The sequence below is a fragment of the Adelges cooleyi genome, unplaced genomic scaffold (genome assembly GCF_023614345.1).
Source record: "Adelges cooleyi isolate 19-005CV unplaced genomic scaffold, UGA_ACOO_1.1 ACOO_flye_CR_arks_rails_tigmint_CR_PRNA_8, whole genome shotgun sequence".
NCBI classification, from domain to species: Eukaryota; Metazoa; Arthropoda; class Insecta; order Hemiptera; family Adelgidae; genus Adelges; species Adelges cooleyi.
In genome coordinates this window covers 3,470,736-3,492,603 of record NW_026096513.1, presented here as the reverse complement: position 1 = coordinate 3,492,603, position 21,868 = coordinate 3,470,736, and the positions used below count along the sequence as shown (strand labels likewise).

The 21,868-nt window shown below is 27.5% G+C and overlaps 2 protein-coding genes across 7 annotated transcripts; one reads left to right on the top strand and one right to left on the bottom strand.

Annotated features, from left to right (window-relative positions):
- Window positions 1–1,298: 1,298 nt before the first annotated feature.
- On the bottom strand, window positions 1,299–7,154 carry LOC126845580 (zinc finger protein 883-like). Of its 3 annotated transcripts, none has more exons than XM_050584305.1 (11): window positions 6,611–6,728; window positions 5,671–5,914; window positions 5,467–5,604; window positions 5,325–5,401; window positions 5,079–5,247; window positions 4,896–5,017; window positions 4,667–4,823; window positions 3,960–4,069; window positions 3,713–3,854; window positions 2,961–3,612; window positions 1,299–1,811 (listed from the first exon to the last, which is right to left on the bottom strand). In XM_050584305.1, the coding sequence occupies exons 2-11, from the start codon at window positions 5,909–5,911 to the stop codon at window positions 1,637–1,639; spliced, it is 1,983 nt and encodes a 660-aa protein (XP_050440262.1). In that variant the 5' UTR covers window positions 5,912–5,914; window positions 6,611–6,728; the 3' UTR covers window positions 1,299–1,636. The 3 variants fall into 3 exon arrangements, with proteins under 3 accessions (XP_050440262.1, XP_050440261.1, XP_050440260.1); XM_050584304.1 differs by lacking the exon at window positions 6,611–6,728 and adding an exon at window positions 6,351–6,476; XM_050584303.1 differs by lacking the exon at window positions 6,611–6,728 and adding an exon at window positions 6,917–7,154 and having other exon boundaries at window positions 1,300–1,811.
- Window positions 6,861–21,184, top strand: LOC126845579 (gem-associated protein 5-like). Of its 4 annotated transcripts, none has more exons than XM_050584299.1 (22): window positions 6,861–7,045; window positions 7,137–7,413; window positions 7,711–8,050; window positions 8,716–8,953; window positions 9,296–9,527; window positions 9,773–9,952; window positions 11,197–11,355; window positions 11,423–11,531; window positions 11,607–11,853; window positions 12,908–13,034; window positions 13,099–13,283; window positions 13,359–13,477; window positions 13,878–14,055; window positions 14,593–14,658; window positions 14,810–15,016; window positions 15,553–15,709; window positions 16,969–17,226; window positions 17,295–17,505; window positions 17,725–17,949; window positions 18,243–18,438; window positions 18,748–19,083; window positions 20,138–21,184. In XM_050584299.1, the coding sequence occupies exons 2-22, from the start codon at window positions 7,382–7,384 to the stop codon at window positions 20,746–20,748; spliced, it is 4,413 nt and encodes a 1,470-aa protein (XP_050440256.1). In that variant the 5' UTR covers window positions 6,861–7,045; window positions 7,137–7,381; the 3' UTR covers window positions 20,749–21,184. The 4 variants fall into 4 exon arrangements, with proteins under 4 accessions (XP_050440256.1, XP_050440257.1, XP_050440259.1 ...); XM_050584300.1 differs by having other exon boundaries at window positions 7,125–7,413; XM_050584302.1 differs by having other exon boundaries at window positions 6,863–7,409; window positions 20,138–21,104.
- Window positions 21,185–21,868: the final 684 nt, after the last annotated feature.

Here is a 21,868-nt window from a genome sequence, read left to right as displayed (position 1 = left end):
TAATGTATTTCCAATTATAAGTAAAAAATCTGCAAACAATAATTTTATTCGTAAATAATGAATTGAACAAAGAATTAAATAGCGAACAAAATATAATACAACAAAATGTGTTAAGGTATGTAAAAAATTAGCATTTTTCAAACGAGTCAGCAACCACAAAAGAACATTTTCATGTTTCGTTGAAGTACCGAATAAATTTAGGTAGTGGTGGAATTATAGATAATGAAATAGTATATTAACAAGCAGTAACAAGCTAGTATCTAAGATGGCTAGTAAACATATCAAGTTTCTGGCTAATATTTTAGTGTTTTCATAATATCTGGCCAAAACAATTATTATTCATAGGAAATATGACCTGTTAAATTATTGAATTTATTTTTCATTTATAGTTTGATCGTTGTGAATACAACACGTAATTAAAAAAATTTAACATCCCCATAGTTACTTTTTGTAAAAATATAAACTTTTTTTATTAAAAAAATCTAAGCAATTTGAGAACATACATACACACAAAAGCCACCACATATGTATTGTCTTCAGAAATTAATAGCCTAGTGTATATTTCTGTTGAATATATGATTTAACTAAAAGGATCCAAAGGTGTCACAAGAATCTCCAGTTTCTTTCAAATCCAATATAATCAATTATCAAATTGTAGGTATACAATTTTTCAAAAACCAAAATTAAATATTTCACTAAATCATAATAAACTTTTACTATTTGATTAATTTTGAAATGTCATATTTTTCGTTAATTACACGCCTATTATTAACTCAACACCACAGATTTATTTACTTGTTTTGGATAGCTGTTTTTGTATTGAAGAGAATAATACAATGGAAACATTACGGTCACGTTAACTAACTTAAATCAGAATTTGTTATGAAGCGTTTGCGGATTGAAATTCAAACGAAGCAAATACAATTAAACTTCAATTGTCGATAGTGTTTAAGAAATGTGTTTAAATAGCAATAAATGCGATAATAATAATTAGGATTAAAGGAGAGAAAAACGGAAGAAGTTAAGAATTTAACATTATTACGGTCCTTTTACATTCATTTATTTTTGAAAAAAAGTTATCCTAGTTTTAAGAAGTATTAAATAGTAAATACTTTTTTTAACATTAAGAACTAAACTAATTATTGAACATATTAAAAAAATAATATCTCATTGTCTCCAACATTTTTTCATCTTTCATAATATGTGTTTTTGCTTATAATGTAGAACATTATAAGCTAAAATTATTTAATTAAATTAGACTTTTTTTACACAGATTAACCTTTTATTTGTCAGTAATGCCAATGGAAGTCAATAATACATAATAAACGTAATATTCTTACTGTACGTAAAACAAGTACATCTAAGCTTTTTTTTTATAGTAATTTCCTTATCTATAATATTTAAAATATAGAACAGAAATGCATTTAACAAAACTAATTAATGTAAACTAAACATGGATTAATTACACTTTCAAATAATTAGATAAGTAATAATAACAGTTAACTAAAAAAAAAAAAATAGTACTTAATATAAATTTAGGATACAAGAGTATACATAACATTTAAAGTAAACGTAGTACTAAATAATATAATGGAAACAATATGAATATTAAAAAAAAAAAGGTTTGAAATATAGCTTAAGCTTTAGCTAGTTTTAATACATGCTCAATTACTTCTTCAATAGTTTGGTTGCTGAGTAATGTTTGAATAGCAGAGTCGTCAATAATGATTGAAAATAGTTGTTTTGAATTGTCTCTAAGCTTTGTCATGTAAGACGCTTCTTCAGGTGCTATTGGCATATGGCCACATCTCCTATTTAGCAAACAAATAAATCACACTTGTAAATTAAAAATTAAAATTATTTATAGTGGCAGTTATTTTTTAAATCTAGATTTCAGCCTATTGAAACACACTTAAGGAGATTGAAAAGTATCGGTTTTTAATTTTAGACCAAAAAGTCTAAATTTTGACTATTTAGGATAGTCCCATTTCAAATCTGTAAAGAGATAAGTTCTTTGGCTACTTTACTAAGATATGTCGGGAAACAGATGATTGAATTTTTGTTTTTTTTTTTTGTAAAAAAATATAGTTTTTTAATATTGAAAAAGTGACAAATTTAATTTAATTGGAAGATATTTTTTAAATAAAAATCAGTTTCTTACATAACGTAATGAGTCAAAGAACACAAATCTTTTTACTAAATTACAATCTGATTATTTTAAGTAGGCATAATTTTGTCAGGCTTTTAGGTCTAAAATAAACCAAAATGCCTTTTACTCATAAAACAAATTATATAAACTAAAAATAGAAACCTTGAAGCTTACACAAATTAACCAGTAAATTAATTGACATGGTCGAATTGTATTTAAACCACTTTTTTCTTAAATATTGCCTTTATAAACTTCCTTATAAACTACCCACTTCCAATCTCCTAAAGCCATTATTTTATAATTAACAGATTGTTGGAGATTATTAAAAGAGCAACAGCTAATATGCATACACAGGTGAATATAGATGTAAGGCGATTGCAGATACCTAAAAATATTTCCTAAAATCCCTATTTACATTAAATCAATCATATGCCCCACTGAAATTGTTGTACTACATTCTCTACTTATTTTAAAGGGCAAACTTCATTAATAAAAGAAGATATCACTATTGATACTAGGCAACACATTGCACAATATAACTAAATAAAACATAGAGAAATGCTAAGGCTCTATTTAATAAAGAAAAAAATTAAACATTAAAACACTAATGATATAAAATATAATTGCATTGTTGAATATCTTATTGAACAATGAAGTTGTTTTATTTTATCGATAACTCGAAAAGTATGAATTATCTAAAAATATCAATTAACACTTTGAAGATCAATCTCACGCTAATGCGTGATTTAATCTTTCTGGAAAACATCCTCGTATCTATAGTGTTAAAGTACTAAATGTTGATCTAACTTACTTTATAACAGATTCAATTAAATGATCAACTGATGACTTTGGCCATCCAAATTCTTTGAGTGTACTCTCATCTACAAGTACAGTCAATAATTCCATCAAAGAGTCGGCTAGTGTGTCACTTTTAGACATATCACTTGAAGAGCTATCATCATTTGATGCTAGTTCATCAATACTCTCATTATCATCTTCTTCATCATCATTATCATCATCGCGGCCATCATCATTAGACTTATCATCATTCTTGACCATTCCCAATAGTTGAGCTTCAAGTTTTTTCTTTTCAGCGTCCGCCATGATTTCGGCCAACATGTCTCTATGCTTAGAACGCATATGACGCAGTAGACAATCTTGGCGAATAAACGCACGACCACATTCATCACATGCTCGTGGAGGCTCTTTAGTATGTGTTAACAAGTGTATTTTGAGTGACGATTTCATTGCAAATCTTTTATCACAAATAGGACAAGCATGTGCTTTTATTCCAGAGTGTACAATATGGTGACGTTGTACATCTTCTTTTCTAAGCAATGCTTTGTTACAAACAGTACACATAAATGGCTCAGCACCTTCATGAACGTACCTGATATGTAATGTTAAACGGGATCGGCGATTAAATGATTTGCCACATGTATCACAAGTAAAGCCATTTTCACCTAAAATTTAAAAAAAAAAGACATTGTAATCATCTTAATTATCATATATATATAAATAGTTTGTAAAAATTATAAAAAAAAAGATAAATTATCCTCATACCTGTGTGATGGAACAAATGAGCACGAAGTTGTGAAATTTGTATGAATGTTTTGCCACAGAACCCACAAGAATGAGGTTTAAGTGCAGTATGAGTTTTAATGTGCCGATTAAGAGTTTCTTTGGCAGCAAATTTTGCAAAACACTAAAAACAAATAAACATAAAATTTAATTTTACTACTCCTACAAGAAAAATATTAATCATATGATGACATTTTTTTTAGAAAAATTAAACAGATTTTTGCTCAACCTGTTGACATTCATAGGGACGTTCACCAGTATGTATTCTACGATGCTTTTTCATGGCTCCGCTAGATGGAAATCGTTTTGGACATAAGTCACATTGATATGGTCTATATCCTAAAACATTAAAATGTTACAATAAATTTATATTTTAAATACAGTATAAAGTGTATGGAAATTACCTTTGTTATAAATCCTACAGATTTTGTGTTAGCATAAAAATAATGTTATACATTTAAAATAGATCAATATATTAGTAAAATATATACAGCAAATAATATATAATACAAACATAGTGTTAAATAAGATAGACTGACAGTTTCAACAATTTTAATATATCTTTAAGTTTGAACCTCGATAAAACAATGTGGAAAAAATAATGTACTAATGGCACATTTAACTTAAGACCCTAATTTTTTCATAAAATAATTACAATATAAAATTTATAATAAAAAGTTAATTTAATATATAATATAATTGTTGTTGTTATACTGAACCTTCCGTTGGGCGCGATGTTGTAAAAAGTACAAAATCAAAAAGCCTATTAAAAAACATGCCCGCTGGATAGTTAAAGAAAACAGAATGAAATTTCAAATCGACACATTTCCTCTACCATACTATTTCACACCAGCTTTGTTGTTATTGGCATACTTAACTCAATCTAATTTAGAGATATAACTAGTATACATTAAATAACAAATACAATTGACTTACCTAAGTGACTTCTGCGATGTACAGTCAATAATGCTGATCCAACAAATTCTTTGTTACAATATTCACAGTTGTAAGTACGTTTTTTCTTAGTCTGGCCGGCATGTGCACGTAAATGTTCTCGAAGATTATCTTTGCGATTAAATATTTTACCACAGACCTAATATAAAATATATTTGTTTATTTACATATAAGAACATTACTAGAGAAATTAAAAACAATTCTAACTTACTTGACATGGAAATTTTGGTTTTTCAGAACCATCACAACCAGTTTGCATGTTATGACGAACAAGATGATATTTTCGACTAAATGATGTAAAACATACAGGACATGAATACGGTTTTGATGTACCTGTTAAAAAAAAAAAAAAGATTAACTCAGAACCTAGATAATAAAAATAATTTTAACTAACCCGCATGAGAATACAAATGCTGAGACAAGGTTTCCTTATCTGTGCAACTAAATTCACAAGTTGGGCAATTCAAAACTTCATCTGAACAGTGCACCATCAATTGATGACGTTCCATATTAGCTTTTAATTTAAAAAAATTTCCACAGTCAAAACACTCATATTCTCCATTCTAAAAATAAAAAAAGGTTAATTAAATAAAAAGTGAGTTAATTATAATAGATAAATAATCGTTTTAATATTTCATACCGTATGAGCAGTGGCTAAATCCTCACCACAACAATCGCAACTTTTGGTTTCAACTTTTACATTTTCACTTTCAGTTCCTTAAAGTATGTATGTTTACATAATTTAATATAAATAATGACAAATTTATAATTTAGTTTATTACCATTAGTATCTTGACGTTTACGGTCATGTGATGCTTTATGACGTTTTAAACCCGGTATAGTTTTAAATGATCTGGAACAAATATCACAAGAATGTTCTGCTGATTCCGATTCTACCTTAGCTTCTTGTTTTTCATTCTCTAGTAATACAAATTAGAAATTATATAGTAGTAAAATAAAACATATAAATAATTTGACTATTATACTCATGCTCGGTCCATCTTCCTTCTCAACATCAAAGTCATAAACATCTTCATTATTATTAATTTTTTTCTTATTGTTTCTTATCACAACATAATCAGTTATTCCATTAGGGATGTAGTCATAATTCCCAATAGATTCTTCATCTATTTCTTGTAATATTTCTTCTAAATCTTCAGGTTCTGGACTATGTTTCTCTACTTTGACAATGCGAGGACGGCCACGTTTTTTTGGCGACTTTTCCATAATCTAAAATAGATAGCAAACGGAAAATACCAAATAATTAATATCATATTTAAGTAAAGGTTTAGTACTCAAAATATGAAAATTAGACTGAAAGTATATCTAGTAGGGTTATAAAATATACAATATTCTGAAAAATTTGCATGATTGAATTACTGAAAAATAATATTATCCTTAGTGTGTAATATCAAACCTAGTCCTTACTGTAACTTTTAGCCTTAAGTTTATAATTCGATTTTCTTAAAACTAGGATCGTTATAGTTGCCAAATTATAAGAGAACAAAAATAAAGTGACTATCCAAATCGGTTTTAAAAAACTTCCATACATTTTCATACCAATCAAACATTTTCTTTACTATAGATAATATATATATATATATATATTATAAACTTAAAGGAAAAACAAAAAAATTATTAATATTATAGCAATATAACAACATACTTAGAACAAATTTTATTTTTAACACACCATTGCCAAAAACTGAGCTAATAACGATCGATTTTGACAAGTCAACAATTTATTATTCGTTTAGATTATATTAATGAAATACTCAGTTATCAAGTATTATTATACTATATAATGATTATAAAATAATATAAACTCGTAAAAGTACATTTTTTTCACGGTTTGTTATCAGAAAAAAACATAATATACATCTGGAAGAATTATTATATTATGGTATCTAATAAATAAATATTTACTTTTAATAATATCTCAATAGAACTGTAAAGTCGGTTGTACTTATTTAATAGAAAATTGTACTCGCGTGCACAAAAACTTAAATATTTTGTACTTCGCTTGTAATGCAATAAAATAACGAAATTTATTTTTTTGAATAATCAATTATTAATTTAAGGTTTATTAGCATGCAACATATCAAACACGGGTGTCGTCACAACCGTTCAACGCCATTAAATACATTGCCTATACGGCAGGCCTCGATCTCATCAGTATTGTATATATATATATATATATAAATAATGACTTGTTTTAGTTTATTTACTTACGGTTATAAAGTAATTGTTCTTCTAAAACACAAATACACAAAATAATAAACTTTTTAAGATAAAATTAAGTGATTTTTTATAACGTTACACTGGGAATAGTATTACAAAAGTTGTCAACGGACAAGAAACGTAAGTCTCAACAATATGTTATAATGTACGCGTGTAAGCCGTTGAAACCAAACCACATAGCCCCTTAAACTATCTGTAGTCGTCAACACAGGCGTCACACGCGAACAAGATGGCGCACTAAACAAAAGGACCAGGCGCAAATAGCAGATGTGACAACGTAACAATACATAGTTATCACTTAACTGGGATAGTCGTACCAACATCTACCAGCAGCAGCTGCTCCGATGTTTGTGATTGTAACCGGTAAACCGGCAACAAACAAATCGCCGTCAAGCAGGACCTTGATATGCTGATAACACGGATAGTACTGAGCAATGAGCACATGAGTGTCGAGTGATGCGACTGTATGTTCAAAAAATTAAATGTAGGTAAGAAATTGAGTATTATTTTTAAATTTCTTTTATCTACCGATTAACTTTTTTTTATACACCACTGCATAGAATATAATTGTCTCATTCCTTGATTATTATTTTCTAATATTAATGACAGTTATAACTTAAAAAAGGTTTTTTTTTTTTAATTAATACATTAATTTCGTTGAATAATCACACGTAAGTATAACTTCCTGAGCAATTATATAAATTTCAGTTGAGGTTGTAGGAGATATATTTTTAATATATTATATGTTAGTCAAATTTGTATAAATATGAATTTGGTATGTTCAGTTTTCAGTGTAGAACCATGAATACGTTTGAAATAACTCAGTCGTCTAACTGGTACAAATCTAATGTAATGACTATGGATAAATATGGCACACTCTTGGCATACGGTTCAAGAACTGTCGTAGTACTGGTTAAGGGCTTAAATGGGAATAGTATTTATGATCTCCAGTACAGTCGTCTTCGGTTTAATGCCAAAGTATCTAGTGGTCGCATCGGAGCAGTTTCATTCTCTCATGAAACTGATACACATGAAGATGCGTACTATTTAGCTTCAATAGATGAAGTAAATATTTATATTTGGAAAGTAAAAAACACAATTTGTGAACATGTATATTCTCTTGGGGTAAGTTGACAATTAAATGCTAGGTATGGAAAAAAACTCTTAATTTCTAGGAGCTGTAGTATGGGCAGTAATAAAAAAAAAATAAATAGAATTGTAATTGAAAATAGTTTTATTTTGACTATCTTTAATACGGGGCTAGACATAGTGTGTGCAGAGAAAATTTCCTTTGATTACAAAAGCCTTTATATCCTGGTTACCGCAACACAGTGCATTAGTTTGGTTAAAGTGGCAAAACTGTTATCTCCACCCAAAGAGCATTTTGTAAGCATTTTTCTTTAAGTCCTAATGATTTAGTTCCGAACAGAAGAATAATTTTGACATGGGTTGCAAAATTTAGGACTACTAGTTTCATAGTGAAAAGAAACGCGATGGACCGATCTCATAAAGTTCGGAATAACGAAAACATCACCATGGTGAATTGCTCGGTGTTGCCCTGGCCAGGACATGATGGTTACTGTAGACATAACAAATTGTATTGTTTATTTAAGATAGTTAAAAAAAACTATAGTCAATGACAATACTACTTATATAGTTTTTATTTATTTTATACCATTACTATTTACTGCCCATATTACAGCCACTGGAAATTCGAGAGTTCTTTTTGTCGCACCCTGTATTATATATGATTTTAAATAAATAATTAATTATTTTGAATACCTTTCTAGAGCAAAAAAAATAAAAACATAGGATTATTGGATATAGTTTGGCTGTATGGTTGTTTAACTGTTGTGGCAATATCTGATGCAGGAAGCTTACATAAATGGGATGTTCAAGCATTGAAAATGCGAAATTACACATTAGACTTAAAACTTTCACCTTTAACTTTAGCAGCTTGTCCCCACAAGACAAACCTAATTGCTATTGGTTGTAAAAGTGGCAGTGTTATAGTTTATGATGTAACTGGTATGTAAACACAGGATGCACAACTAGTTTGATTTGTTGCAATTTGCAAAGCCTCTTTTAACTTATTGATCTTAGGGTGCTATCATACTTTTTTAAAACATAATAACAAATTGGAAAATTTGTATTTTGTTTCATCTTGTTACATATAGAAGTTTACATTTAAATAAAGTCAATATTGGCTTTGAAAATTGCAACTTGAACAACTTGTAAAATAAAAATAGGAAATAAATGATTTTTATAACCAATATAAAACTTTAGTAGTCTTTTAGCATTTGTTTCATATAATAATAATGTACTACAATACTCATTTCTATCTAAAGTATACAACTGTTTGTTTATTAGGCGATGGTCGAGTATTACATAAATTACGATATCATGAAAGAAATGTTGTATCATTGGCATGGTGTCCAGTTTCTCATAATCCACTAACTTTGGATAAGTCTTCTCAACCATTATTACTAGCTTCAACTGCTTGTGATAGAACTGGTTTATACATATGTCGTGCTGGTACTGACATGTATTGTGAGGTTACAGTACCTTTACCAATGAGACCAATGAGGAAAACCATTTTCAAGTAATGTTTAAAATTATTTAACATAAATTATACATTGATTAGTTGTTAGCATCAAGAATAAAACCAATTATTAAATGTATCATACCTAAAAAATGATTTAAAGCAAAGTAATATTTTAAGTTTGCTTTTTTAAGCATAATAAATTTAATTATTGTTTCTTGCTATCAACTTAGTCAATTTATATATTTTAGATGTTAATTTCGATGAGAACACTTCATTTGATTTTTTAATTGTTTGTTTGATAGAAATAAGACAAACTTAGTTTGGAGTTGCATTAAATGGATACAACCTACCTCAATAATTGTGACATCTGGTTTTGGTGAAATTCTTAAAGTTGATTTCCAACTAAATAAAGATATGGCGCCAGTTATAACATTAATTAATGATATGCATAAAGACGTTATTTTTTCTATAGCCAGTCCTGTGTGAGTATATATTTACTCTATGTATTTTTGTTTAATTAGTGACCTGCAGTACCACTACTTATTTAATTTTGGCTGTAATTTAAGGGGATTAGATACCGATTATTTCCGTCTCTGTTTATCTCATGCGCAACATAGACGTTTAGATGTAGATTTTATCAAACGCCCCGATCTGCCTATAGTGATCTGATAAGGAATTTGAAAACAGATTTCAATTTATTATGAAATTTACTTGAGATCCTATGGAGTACTTTTTCAATTTTCAGTTTTAACTTTTTCTAAATTTGATTTTAAGATTTGAAATTTGTTAAAATGTTCAAAAGTGTCTTATTTGTAGTAGGAAAAATATACCAAAAATAGTACTCTGTAGGATCTCAAGTAAACTTATGACAAATTCAAATCTGTTTTCGGCAAAATATTTGCCTAAATTTCCTATGTTGCACGTGAGATAGAAAGAAACGAGAATAATTTGTATCCAATCTCCTTAAGTTTTTGGGTATAATCAAACAAATATGTATACTAAAGATTCTACAACATTTTATATACTAACTGCAATCAATGTTTTGTTTCAACTCATAAGAACGAAATTGATAAAAGAATAATCAGAAATATATATAATACCACACGTCACTATTTAAGGGTTAAAATACAATAGTTTTTTTTATGGATTACTCAAAATGTAAAATATATATTAAGATAATTAGTATGTATGTTGGGTCTGAAACAGCCAGTTTTAGGTGGCGGGCTTAATTCCTGAACCACTTTGAAACGGATATTGTCTACTCTCTCCCCTTCTCTTGCACGAGCTCTGCTTATTTGTGCAAATTCAGAAATTAAATTAACTAGTAAAAATGGGCTTGAGCGGAGTCGAGTGTGTTTCATGTTTGTACAGCCTACAACATACCTAGACACGTACATTTTTGTTTTAAGTTAACCACTAAAACATGTAAATTAAAACATCCTACATATTATTGTGTATAAAATGAGAGATGAAATAAGAGTGCTTCCTAGAATAAAAGTCTAAGAAGTTTTGTACAAAATGTATTACAGAGCCTTATAGAAAATAAAAACTGCTTAGTTCCTTTTCTAAAATTTACATTAAATAAGACTAGATCTTTTAGACCCAAAGTACAGCTTTATATATTATATACATACAGTATAGTTTTATATTTATATATATATATTTATTGGTATTTATTAAAAATAATTTTAGGAAAACCATCTTAAATTGATTATTAAATGTCTAGGGAAGCTTCTAAACCATATTTGTGGTCATCGTGCATGGGAAGAAAATTAATTCGAACCCCTTTATTTGACACCTCAGTTAATGGAGAATTACCTTTAGAAATACCTACTCTAGGTGGATTTGTATATTGTTTCGCTTTATCTCCTGTCAATTCTGCTGAGTAAGTTAAGAATAAAATTTTTAGACAGTTAAAGCACTTGGTATTAATCACTAAAAACTTTTATTAGTTTTGCATTTGGTCTTGGAGATGGTAAAATGTATTATTGGAATGTATCAAATAGACGCCAGTTAGAATTAATAACTTTAAGTCATTCTGTTGATGCTAAAGTTTTATCTGTAAGTTTTATATTCATTGGAAAATATTTTTAAGTTATTTTGTATAGTTGTTAAATAATGTTTTTTTTTTCCAAGTTGGCTTTCCATCCAAGCGATGAAGGTTTATTAGCATTTGGTACTAGTGATGGTCGTGTTGGTATTTTTAATCTTACCAAAAAAAGAAACAATATGAACCTATTAAAAACTGTACTAGCTCATTCAATTTATCGCTTATGTTGGGCACCACCTCCAGATACTGATATTACCCATGAAAACAAATATTCATTATATGCTGTTGGTAATGGTCAAATTTTGATTTATAATGAAATGAGTTTATGGAAAGGTAAGACTTCAGTATTAAGTTATGATACTCTTTCTAAAGTTGATAGATTGAAGTAGGATGCTAACATAAATGAGAAGTTAAGATAAAGAGGAAAAGGTTAGAAGCATACTATTCTAGAAAAATCTTGGCAACGTATGGTTATATATAATAAAAAAATGATTATTTAAAACCCTTAACCATAAAAATAATATATTCTCTACGTAAATGTATTTCGGCAACAATGTTGTCATCTTCAGCTTTAATGGCAGACTGAGCTAAGTCTGTTATTTAAAATGTGCTTCTACCCTTTTTATAATGGTCTGCCTTCGTTTTAAACTCTTTTATAAACATTTGTTTTAATTTTCTTGATTACCCATCAAATGTCTAGTAAAAGCATTGCTTATAAATACTTTTTGTAATCAATAGTAAAAGTTAGTTATTTTCCGTCCCGATATAATAGTTTTATTCTATTTGCAGCTATTATATTTTCACAAATATTCCTAATTTTACTCATTGTAATCAATGGCACAAGTTTCCTTGATTCTGCAGTGTTTTTTTTAATATTCTCAAATTAAATTTATCCTGCTCTACTAAACTTCTTCAATCATAAGTAAATTAAAGTGAACTATTCATTAAAAAAAAATGTATAGAAAATTAATTGGACTATCCTGTTGTGTAAAAAATATCAAAAAAGTTAAATAATGAAAAAAGGTTTAAAGAACCATTGGGTATTTATGATATTGCTTTTATAAATATGTGTTTTTTTTATATATATAATATAATTTTTTCATGTGGATGTATGGATATCTTTTAAATTAATGGACCGATTATTCATGTTACAAGTCTTAAGATCTAAAATTATACCCAAAAGGTACTTTTAAAGCCTAAAATTAAAAAAATTTAACCCATTTCTTTCAAAATCGAGAAAGATACTAAAAATGACTTCTTGAATAATTGTCTAATTAGTAAGATTCTTCAAATTACCAATAACAGCAAAAAACCAAGAAAATATCACTAACCCTTTTCTCCAGAAAAATTTTTAACTTCTCTTTCATTTCACTTATTCTGTTATTAGATCCACACAATTTAAAAGAATTTGCATCATTTAATCACATTGAAGATAAACTTGTTACACCTGTTAAACGTATTGAAATGGCATGGAAACCAAGTTATGATACAGTTGCGATAGGAAATTCTAATGGGTATGTTATCCGACTTTATAATACTTAATTCCGCTTTTGACATATTTAAAATGTTTTTGTGTAGGAGCATTTATTTATTAGATGGGCGTACATTAAAATTAAAGCATGTAGTACTTGGTCATGATCAATCTGTTGAATGTATTATTTGGCATCCTACTCATGTAACTTGTGATTTTAGTGAAGAATCCAAGTTTAAAAATTATTTTGCATCATGCTCACATTCTATTAAAGTACATAAATTAGAAGAAGGTAACTATTCTTTTTGTTATTAACTATTGCATTTGATGAAATCATTATTTTATCAAGTATAAAATAATTATTTAGATGGAACTCCAGTACTAGTTGCCGAGTTTAATGGCCATAAAGAAAAAATCAATGAACTTGCTTGGAGTCCTCATCGTAATCTATTGCTTTTAAGTTGTTCTAATGATTTCACAGCTAAGGTTTGTATAAAAAATAAGTAAATATGTTTTTGTTTGGAGTGAATTGGTGCAATGGTTCTAATAGGGTCATCTAATCGATTCCTACTGTCATGCAAAAATTAGCAATGTGGCCAATTTTCCTTTTTTCTCCTTTACTGAGAGTGAAAACTTCATTTGGGACAGTCATAATATCATAATACGTGTCTGAGCACAACATTGAAATTTGTTAAAAATGACCACACAAGGTCGGCTCGACTTAAAAAAAAAAAATGTATACTAAAATAATTATTAAATTAATTCTTTTTTTTTTTTTTTCATGAAGTACTAAAACATTTTTATACTTGCAATTTTTGTATAACATTGTAAAAAAATTAAATAAATTGAATGTAAAAATAAAAAAATATTATTTTATGTATTCTAGATCTGGGATGTTCAAAAATGTGCTCTTATTGGTGTTTATTCTAAACATTTATGTACTGTATTGTGCGGAATGTTTTCGCCATTAGATTCTGATATAGTCTTCACAGGTTCTGCTGACCATTCAATTCATTCATGGCGAGTGTCAAAGGATTTACAAAATGATGTTTTGGCAACTATAAGTAAGCTATTAACACTTTATTAAAATATTTAATAAATTCATAATTTGATCACAGGGTGATCAAACTAACATAAGACAATAATTTTTTCGGAAAAAAATTGCAATTTTGTAGTTAATCGTTTTGAATCTATTGTTAAGGCTCTATCAACTTTTGAAATTTAAATGGTATTATATGTAATGGTGTATAAATATACTTAATTAACAAGTTTTAAATAATTACTTTTAAAGTTTTAATTTTAGGAAGGGAAGTAGAGTGTGGTAGAGTAATGCGCGCAGATAAAAATAATACTACACTTCACCTTTCTACATTTTAAACTGTAATAACATTAAAGGTAATTATCCAATAATATAAATCGACCAGTCAAAATGTTCGGCAAATTATTTTTGAAAATTAAAATTGTTGATAAAAATTTGAATATTGTCTAATATTTAAAAATAATATAAACGTGTGTCTCCTAAAAGAATAATTGTAATTATTTTAAGAGAAAATGAGTGTCTTATGTTTAGTTGATTACCCTGTATATAAATTAAATTTCAGAAACTAATCCAACAATAATAAAGAAAAAATCTGATACAGAAGATCTTGATAATCTCAGCCAGACAGGTAATATTTTTACTTTCATTGTAATTACTAATTAAGTATTACAATCGTTTCAGTGACTTTATTTTATATCTAGTATTTATCACATGTAATGGATGAATACCGTGTCTTCTAAAAACTGTTGAATACTATTAATATTGTTCTTATATTATAGGAAATATTAATGCAAATAATAAAGAACCTACCAATAGAAAGCAACAGTTCCCATTATCTAGTTATGATTTGTTTATGGGGAAATATTTAGAAAATGCTGTTGATATGTATTTGAGCCCTAATAATGAAGTTGACACTTCTCAAGAGGTTAATTATTTATCATTTTTTGGTTCAACTGAAAAAATGAGAAAACTAATGGTGGAGGAAAGTAAGTTTCTCTAAATAAACTTAATATTTTTAGAACGTTTTTTAGCTTCTATTTAGAATTGAATGATATTATTTTATTAGTAAAATAAATCAAGTTATCAAGACCGTAAACTTATTATCGACATCATGTTTTTACCAATTTTTTTTTTTCTGTACGGATTCAGGTTAAAGCATTTTTTCATTACTTTGAGTCATAATAATGCTTACAAAATAATAACTGACGCAATAGTTATTACTTTTTTTTCTTAAAATTTAATGTGATATGCACTTAAAATTCGAGTGCACATCACATTAAAGTGTATACCACGTGTATAATACCACAATTAAAAAATGTATATTTACTAATTTAATCACTTATTAAAGAAATAAAAGAGGTAAATTTTGTCTATAGCCTTATCATCATGTAGCTGAACAGGTCTTAAAGGGCCCATCGTTGCCATCTTGAGATAATATCTTTGCGTCTATATAATAATAAAAAGATAATTTTGTTATTTTTATGACATTCTAGTAAACTTATTCTATTAACCTTTTTTTTAGGTAAATCGTTAAAAAAAAAAATGTCTGCACCAATGGTTCCTTGTCTAAATAATATTAACATATGGGGTCATAATTTAGAATCGTACTTAAATGATGCTATAGATACAAAAACTATTAATGATTGGATGATAGCAGTTGCTCCAAGTATTAGTTACGAGTGAGTATCAATTTATGATTAATAACTTACACTCAATAATGTTATAAATGTAGATTTTTGTACAAAATTAATATTAAATTAGTCTAACGACATTGTCATTTGGTGGTTTAAAAAGATCATTTCTCTCACATGAGGCTCCAAGGTTGCATGCCAACAAATTATTGACATCCTGTTCCTTCCTATATTCATAACTGCTGTATGTTTCCTTTTCCCAAAATACTAAATTCTTCTTAATTCTGGCTATCTTTATCCTCAACCAGTTTAAGGTCTTCCATGAGCCATAATTTAGAATTTTTTTTCTTGAGGGATGTGTTTCTTACGTTTCCATATTATTTCATATTTGTCTTCTAGTATTTTTTTCCATTATTTTTGTTTTTCCTCTTCTTCTGTCATCGTGATCTGCCGGTTTGAACGTAGAAAACTTTTTCTTGATTTAAGTCTTCTCCTTAAGAGATTTTATCTATACATCAAGTGCTTATTGTTGCTTTGACACAGTTTCTAATGTTGGTATTAATATTGAACAGTGTGGGTGTCAGGACGATACCAGGCCATTTAACTGTCTTCTCCATCTGCTGTTATTTCCTTGTAGAATAACTTAGTATCGCCAGTTACTCAGCAGCATTTTGATTATTTTAGTTAACGTATAGAGTCACCTAATATATTTTTTGTTTTAGTTCCCCGCGATTTACTGTGTCTTATGCTGAGCTTACGTCTACAAAAGCCGTTCCAGTTATCTGTTTTATTTCGAAACCATTTTCAATATGCCAAGTTAGACTCAGTATCTGACTTGTGCAAATTGTCCTCGGTCGGAAGCCGTCTTGTTCTTTAATCAGTTTTTCATCTATCTGCGGCGATATTCTGTTCAATACAAGACTTAATATCTTTTGCTATTTTGGTATTGGTGAAAGGAGCTTCGAGTGTCTTAAGTGTTTTAACCTGCCAGCATATCACAGATTATTTTTAGGTTCATCCTTAGTCTGTTAGTTTTCTGATTTTCATTTAATTACAAAAACTAATTTTTTTAAATGTAAAATTGGTTTTCAACAACTTTAAGACAAAATTGGTTTCAATCCCCCAAAGTGTAATCATATTTGGTTTTTTCGTTAGCCTAGATAAAAAAAAGTTTTTGACTACAGGTTTTTAAAAAATGTGTATAGTGTACCACACTTATTTAATTTTCAGAAACTAAATCCAGACTTATATTGTAAAACATGTCAACATTAAATATATATATATATATAAATATAGTATATGTTTAGGTTATGGCTCAAAATGTGTGCTGCATATGCATTTCAGTTAGAAGATGCGGGTGAAGTAACCAAAAGCTCAACGTTTTTAGTAGCTTTAAAAAAATATAGTGAAGCTGCTTTAATGTTACTTAAAAATAATTTATTTAGAGAAGCTTTAGCAATTGCTAGGTGTCAAGAAAAACAGGATGATGAATTAATTTTTGAAATCACCAAAAAATGGGCCGAGTATAATGTATATCATGGACATCCTAAAGAAGCTGCACACTGGTTAGATAATTGTTTTTAAATTTAATTGTATTTAAATATTTATTATTCATTACATAATATTATTCTAGTTACTTGAGCATAAAAGATCCATGGAATGCTGTTTCATGTTTAACTAAGATTAAACAACCCAAAGAGTTAATATTGGCTGCTAAATTAGCCAGTCGTATAGATGAAGATATGGAATTATCTTTAGTAGTAAATTTACTAAAAACGGAATACTTTAAACATCACAAGTGGAATGAAGCTAGAGCATTATTAAAAGATCATCCAAAACTTAATGTTAGTTATTATGTTTCAAAATATAATATGTTCCAAAAATGTGGTTTAATGTATAAAACCATTTATATATAAGTATTTTAGATGTTTATATAGCGGAAAATTATTGACTCACGAAACATGTTTTTGCCAAAAATGTGTTACCATTGAAAATTGTTTGTTTTTTATTGGGTTAAACATAGAAGTAATATATGATAACATATTAATACTTTTTTTTTGCAGTACTTAGAAATGTGGGTTGGTGTTCACGAGTTACTATTTGAATTAGGTGAAAAAACTACATATGAAGTTGTTAAAAACTGGATTTTTAATATCAACAATGAAGACAAGTACGTTTTATTAGATCATATTCTAAAGAAAATTACATGGAAACCTGAGTTCTATGACAAATTAATTAATACAGTTGAACCAGAATTTATATTGGACACTAATCTTGTTATGCCCAAAGTAAGTATCATTGTTTTTTCAATCAGTATAAATTATTTGAACGCTTACTGAAAATTTAATAAATTATTTATTTTACAAATGTCCTTTATTATTTTCATTATAATTTATAAATCACATAATGTCCTGTTTTGATAAATTTACCTATGTATAACAAACACAATTTTATATTTTATTTATTATAATTTAAGTGTGTAAATTTCCTAACTTATGCACTGTAATCTAAGAATCCATTATATTCTATTAATCCTAATCATTGGCTTATACTCTATGAACTAATTAAATTATTTACTTAGATGACAATATTCATAGCGGGACAGTTTTGTCTAATGGCTCTACAATACATTAAAACTGGGAAGATAACAATTGATAGCCAAAAATGTTTAATAAAATGCTTTGCAGCGGCTTACGACTATGAAATAGCCTTTCCAGACTCTATTTCAAAATTTAATAAGCCTCTATCAAAAATAATGATGTGGTTTTTTCCTAAAGGTTTATTTCTGTTATATTATGTTTATAAAAGGACTATCCAAGTAAAAATGCACTATTATTATCATTAATATTAAAGGCTGTTAAAAATTCCGAAACGTTGGGAAATCAGTCAATCTATTCAAGTGGCAGTAACCCCGAAATATGAAAATAGTGTAGATTTAAACCTTTTTGTATTATCTTTAAATAGTAACACAATTTTTGATTAAACACGCTACAAAAGATTAGGATTATGTATATTTTTACTTGGACAGACCTCATTAACTGGTATATTAGATGTATCACACTAATGTCTCTTTATATTAATCATAGGCCCGCTATCAGCAGACAATTTCAAAATATTTGAACATGATGATAATCTTAAAAAAACCATAAAAGCATATATATGCTACGCTTGTTTTTCATGGTTAAAGCCACTATTTACAAGTTTGTCTAAAAAAATAAAACTTTCATTTGACAATAAAGATGAAGATTCAAAACAATTACAACATTTGAGTGATATATTAGCTTTAATGAAGCAATATCGAGAACTAATTAATACATATATACTTGATATAATGGACATAGAAACATCAAATTTCTTTAAAGCAAAAAATGAAATTGAGCGAATTGATTGTTTACTGTCCTCTTCGGTAACTAATAGTGAAAGTGAGTTGAAACTAAACCTATATATTATATATATAAATTTTTTTTTATTGACTACAATATTTTGTAGTCCTGCAAAAGTTTAAATCCTTTTTTTTTAATTGCAATATTACAACTATTATAAATAATTTAACTCGTGGCCTGTAAAGAACTACTTCTTAATTGAGTTAATTGCTTTTTTGTATATTTTTTTAAAAATGTATTGATGACACCCAAATAGCCTAATAATCTGATTATATGTATATTTTTTATTTCCTTTACCAGGTGATTCTTCTAACACCCTGCATCGCTAGTTTCCTTTTAAAATAATTGATATTTTGTAGTTTTTCTTTTTGAAAACATTTTTGTTTATGCTATACTACAATATTAGATAATATTCAGATTTTTAAATTTTAAATTATTTACTAGAGCTTTATAAATTTATAAAACTTAAATGGCAACATATATATTTAAATAGCTTTTTTAAATTATGAATAATTTACTAAAAAAAATTGACTGCTCGATAACCAGTTTTTGTTAAATAGTATTAAAGCCATTAAAGTTTAAAATTTAGGACGAGAGGAAGCGTGGAAAGTAGAGTTATTTTTATCTGCGCGCATTTATCTAATCGCACTCCACCTCCCGTCCTAAATTTTAAACTTTAAAACTATTTATTCAAAACTGGTTTATTAAGCAGTTAAAATTTTCAGTAAATATTCTTAATTTAAAAAGCTAATTAAATATATACGTTGCTATTTAAGTTTTATAAGTTGATAAAATACTAGCAAATACTAAAAAAGATAAAAATCCGATTATTATCTAATATTTTAGTATAGCATAATTTAAATAAAAATGTTTTCAAAAAGAAAAACTACAAAGTATAAATTATTTTAAAAGAAAACTGGAGGGAGTTAGAAGAATCACCCGGTATAATGGTATATAATGCCTACTGATTTTTACTGATAATTTTTTATTATAATCTACAAATTTCCATCAAGGGTATTTTTTCAAGTGATTTTATTACTTTCAGATCTGATAATACCTTAAAATAAAATGATTATCTTATAATTTGTTGCAGACAATTTAGAATATGGTAATACTCGATTAAATAGTTCAAATATCAATGCAAATTACCAAAAATCAACTGAGGATACCAATGGACATATTGGAAGTAAAAATACTTTAGAAATAAATCCATCTAAATTTTCTGAAGACGACAAATCAACAAATCACAAAAAGATGTCTGATACTTTTATGAACTTAGATAGTAATATTATAAATAATAATGACAAATTGATAACTAATGGTATTACAAACAAGTCTGTTGATTTAAGTTTAGAAAATTCATATATACCAAATATGAATGACCTATTAGATGTATTAGCCACAGAAATCTATCCAGACACTAAAGAATTTGATACATTTTTTCAAAGTCTGACTTCAGTTATAAACAAATTCCAAGATTTAGATATTAAGTGTTCAGTCCAACATATTGCTCATTTCGAAATGGAGGCATCAAGGAAAAGAAATCTAGAAAATATTGTATCAGATTTTCAAAATAAGCGTGTAAATGCACCTAATCCTTTAAAATTCTTAAATGAGTTACAAAAAACTGTCTCTGATTTATATAATCACCATAAAGATTTTCAAACTAACTATGAGGAGCAAAATTCCATAGCTCACGAATAATATGGATATAAACCTTACTAAATTCTCTTGTTAAAAAATTGTTTTATCTAAAACTGCAATTACTTAGTATGTATGTTAATATTAAGGTCATTTTTAACTGTTTATAAAATTTGATTAAGTTTATTATTTTAATTTATTAAGACTGACTTTTAAGTTTACCCTTCTTTAATAGTTGTATATTGTTAGGAGCTTGTATAGTTTGATTAAACATGCAATTTAGTTGTTCAACATAGGTTCTAGGTACAACTTAAAATTAATTTTTATCACTAAACAAAAATTAGCCATTATAAATGTATAGCATAACAATTGATATGTGACTATTACAAACAAAAATAACTTTTACTTTTTAATATATTCTACATCAACAAATGTAGAATTAAAATTTTTAAGGTTATTATATAATATGTTAAACTTTTCAGCTTATACTTGTAAAACTTCTAATTTTATTAATTTGTTTTTTGTTAAAATGCTATTATCGACATCTTAGATGTTTTTAAGTATTTTCTCTAATTCTTTATAACTTTGCATTGTAAAAGAAACATTTTTATTGGAAACAAGTATTAAAATTCAAATGTTTTATAAATAGAAATGCTTTAAACATTTATTTCATATTTTGAAATAAACAAGTTTCATTATTACATAAGTCTTGATTATTTATTTATTTCATAAGTTTTACCTTAAAACACCAAAGAAAACCTTTTTCTTGTAGATTCAATTTTGGTAACAGAAATGAAGTAATTATTTTTCTTGGCAAACAATGAAACCACCTTTTTTGGCTATCTTCAACCTCCCCCCCTCCTCGGGTGCAAAAATGCACTCTTCAGGTAATATATTTTTAATATTTTGTTGAACGCGATATAAGAACTGGTCGTTGCGAAAATTCTATTGCGACCCGGTCGTGGTTATTCGTGCTAGACTACAGTGTTCCAGGACGAGTCCAGTAAATAAACTATCATCAGAAACCTTATAAAATTTGATATTTTTTGGCTATAGTTTAAAATTCACCTGAGTTATGCGACTTGGCAGTGGTATTTCGGCTATGCTATAAATTCCCAGGACGAGTCCGCGGAAATACGTTATCATAAATTACTAGAATGAAATTGCTAGCTTCAATATGTTT

Excerpts from the sequence above, each read along its gene's own strand:
- LOC126845580 (XM_050584303.1), bottom strand. The coding sequence starts at position 5,911 with ATGGAAAAGTCGCCAAAAAAACGTGGCCGTCCTCGCATTGTCAAAGTA. Across the intron at positions 4,070-4,666 it reads ACATCGCAGAAGTCACTTAG|GATATAGACCATATCAATGT; the intron begins GTAAGTCAATTG and ends TTAATGTTTTAG. Across the intron at positions 3,855-3,959 it reads GTCCCTATGAATGTCAACAG|TGTTTTGCAAAATTTGCTGC; the intron begins GTTGAGCAAAAA and ends ATTTGTTTTTAG.
- LOC126845579 (XM_050584299.1), top strand. The coding sequence starts at position 7,382 with ATGCGACTGTATGTTCAAAAAATTAAATGTAG. Across the intron at positions 7,414-7,710 it reads GTTCAAAAAATTAAATGTAG|TTTTCAGTGTAGAACCATGA; the intron begins GTAAGAAATTGA and ends TGGTATGTTCAG. Across the intron at positions 19,084-20,137 it reads TTCGGTAACTAATAGTGAAA|ACAATTTAGAATATGGTAAT; the intron begins GTGAGTTGAAAC and ends AATTTGTTGCAG.